This window comes from Microtus ochrogaster, chromosome 4 (genome assembly GCF_000317375.1).
Source record: "Microtus ochrogaster isolate Prairie Vole_2 chromosome 4, MicOch1.0, whole genome shotgun sequence".
Taxonomy (NCBI): Eukaryota; Metazoa; Chordata; class Mammalia; order Rodentia; family Cricetidae; genus Microtus; species Microtus ochrogaster.
The window spans coordinates 3,988,829-3,991,862 of record NC_022011.1 but is presented as its reverse complement, the minus strand read 5'-3'; the positions used below and the strand labels follow the sequence as shown (position 1 = coordinate 3,991,862).

At 45.0% G+C, this 3,034-nt stretch overlaps 1 protein-coding gene across 1 annotated transcript in view; it reads left to right on the top strand.

Moving 5' to 3' along the window:
- The window catches only part of Utp4 (UTP4, small subunit processome component), a 40,993-nt gene that overhangs the window by 28,928 nt on the left and 9,031 nt on the right, over positions 1–3,034 (top strand). Inside the window, exon 15 of the mRNA XM_005345512.2 lies at positions 820–1,005. Within this exon, the coding sequence (XP_005345569.2) occupies positions 820–1,005 (186 nt within the window). The remainder of the gene's footprint in view (positions 1–819; positions 1,006–3,034) is intronic.

Below are 3,034 nucleotides of genomic sequence, written 5' to 3'. Positions count from 1 at the left end.
ACAGAGAAACCCTGTCTCGAAAAACCATAAAAAAATAAAAATAAAAAAATAAAAAATAAATAAAAGAGTTTTTTTTAAGTGATGGTAAAATGTAATGCTAAGGCAGGCTGTGGGGCACGCCTTTAATCCCAGCACTGGGGTGGGGGTGTCACGTACACCCTCGACCCACAAGGATGACGCACGACACACTGGAGCTCTTCTCACTGCAGTTTATTCCAGGACTTTATTCACTTTCTCTCTTTCTCCTCTCTCTCCTCGGGCAAACCTCTCCCAGCTCTTAAGTAGGCATGGGCTGCCCATCCCGGATTGCCAGGTGGGCACTGCCTATAGGTTCACGCATATGCAAGCAGCAATCATTGTGTGATAATAGCATAAGTCAGGTCTTAGGCATAATTAGGAGCTGATTATCAGATGTGGCTTCACGCAGCTCGCTACATGGGGGCACATAGATCTCTGAGTTTGAGGCCAGCCTGTTCTACAGCAGCCAAGGCTACACAGAGAAACTCTGTCTTAAAAAAACAAAAATAAGCTGGGCGGTGGTGGCATGTACCTTTAATCCCAGCATTTGGGAAGTAGAGGCAGAAGGATCTCTGTGAGTTCAAGGCCAGCTTGGTCTACAAGAGCTAGTTCCAGGACAGGCTCCAAAACCACAGAGAATCCCTGTCTCTAAAAAAAGAGAAAAGAACAACAACAAAATGTAATGTTAAAATATGGCGCCTGAGGTTTGCTAATATTTGTGGTTAGGAAAACCCAGAAGGAGCAGGAACCTCTGAACTCTATGGGTACACATGTGCACTTGCTTGGTGTTATGTTCTTCAGGTATTTGAGTTCAGTATCCCAGACAAGCAGTATACAGAGTGGAGCCGAGCTGTCCAGAAGCAGGGATTTCACCAGCTATGGCTCCAGAGGGATACTCCCATCACACACATCAGCTTCCATCCCAAGAGACCGATGCACATCCTCCTTCATGATACCTACATGTTCTGCATCATTGACAAGTCCTTGGTGAGTTCTGAGACTTCTTTATTTAGGAGTTGGAGTTACCAGATGACTGTGAGCATCCTGACATGGCTATTAGGAGCAGAACCCAGACCCTCTGCAAGAATAGCAAATGCTCTTAACTGTTAGGCTGTCTTTTCCAGCCCCATTTTGTTTTGGGTTTTTTTGTGACAGGATGTTATAGCCTGGCCAGCCTGACATTAAATTTCCAGCAGTCCTCCCGCCTCTGCTTCCTGAGTGCTACTGGAGTTAGTAGCACACCCTACCTTTACTTAGGAGTTTTTAAGTTTAAATAATGACTGATTAGCTAGAGGAAGGAGCCTCCGAACGAGAGCTGCTAGTGTGGTCTTCAGAGGATAGGATAGGCACTTTTGTTTGGCGCACTCCTGGGTAAGGGGCTAGCCTTTATGGACTAGATTTTGCTGCTGTAGTTATTTCTCTCTGGCTATTTAACATAGAAACCTAAGTAGAAAAGTGATTAAGTTGGTATTCAGAAGATGACCCTTGTCAGGGAATACCTTTGAGCTGACTGACTCACTTTTAACTTCCATTGTTGCGTTACTGAGTAAAATAGTTTCATTAAAGGAGACACACATGGATGTTTTGTCCACCCTACCCCTTAGCTGAAGACACTTCAAAAAGTTGGTCTTTGTGTTTTGAGAAAAGTCTAGTCAGGAAAACTAGCATCAATGACTGTTATTTAGGTAGGGACACAAGTGTTTCCTTTAGTTTAAAATGCTGGCTGCTGTTTTGATTCTTCCCAAATATACATGTCTTTTCTGGGTAGGGCCTTTCTTTCCTAGGAGGCCTGTGGACCACAGTCATGGCTGTACTGCACTATGGGTTTCAGTTATACCCAATAGCAGCTGTTGTGTGGATCTGTGAAGGTGTGGGTGGAACATGCGTGGTACCGCAGCAGATGGCTCGAAAGGAGGTGTGCACAGGGATGTGTCACTGCAGCTCATCTCATGGGCCCTGTGTCCTGGGATGTGGGAAGCAGAGCTGGTGACAAGTCACTGCTGTGAGTGAGTGGCCCAGGAAGAGCCTCCCACTCCCTCACTTGTCTCTAACTCAGCCCAGAGGCTTTCTCCCAAGTGCTGCTGATGAGTCCCTCATGCCCTTGTGTAAGCAGAGCTGGTTCCCAAGGAAGTGAGAGATAAAGTGCATCATTTATTTGGCCATCTCTTGAGGTGTCAGTGACATCAGTGGGGGTGGTTTGTAGTATTTTCCCTGGGGGAGAACTGGATATGGCTGTGGAGGGGAGGAGTAGAGAGTGCAGTGTCTGTGGGCTAAGATCCTGCACATGTCCATGTGTTCTTGTCTTACAAAGGGCTACTGACAAAACTGGCCCAAAGCTTGTGTGTCTTTAATTTTGCCATGTAGTATGAAGCCCGTTCTTGCTCATTCTGCCCATGCATGACCCCTTTTGCCTGAGACATTTTTACATGACCTTAAGTATATTGAAGAACTATTACCAAAAGTAAATCATTTTTTAAAAATTTGTGTGTGTGTGTGTTGTGGGGGAGGTTTGAGACAGGTTTCTCTGTGTAACAGCCCTAGAACAGCTGTCCTAGAACCAGCTCTTATAGGTCAGGCTGGCCTTGAACCCACAGAGATTCACTTGCCTCTGACTCCCAGGTGCTGAGATTAAAGGTGTGTGCCCCCACCTTATAAAAAAAAAGTTTTTCTTTATACATATAATTTTCCATTCATTAAAGACTAAAGAAGTGGGGTTGTTCCCAGCACCCTTGTGATGGTTTATAACCATCCATAACTCCATTTCCAAGGATCTGACTGCTATGGGCACCAGGCACACACATGGTACAAATACATACGTGTAAGCAAAACATTCATAAACATAAAATAAATCTGTTTTGGGGCTGGAGAAATGGCTCAGTGGTTTAAGAACATTGCCTGCTCTTCCAAAGGTCCTGAGTTCAATTCCCAGCAACCACATGGTGTCTCACAACCATCTGTAATGAGGTCTGGTGCCCTCTTCTAACCTACAGATATATACACAGACAGAATATTGTAT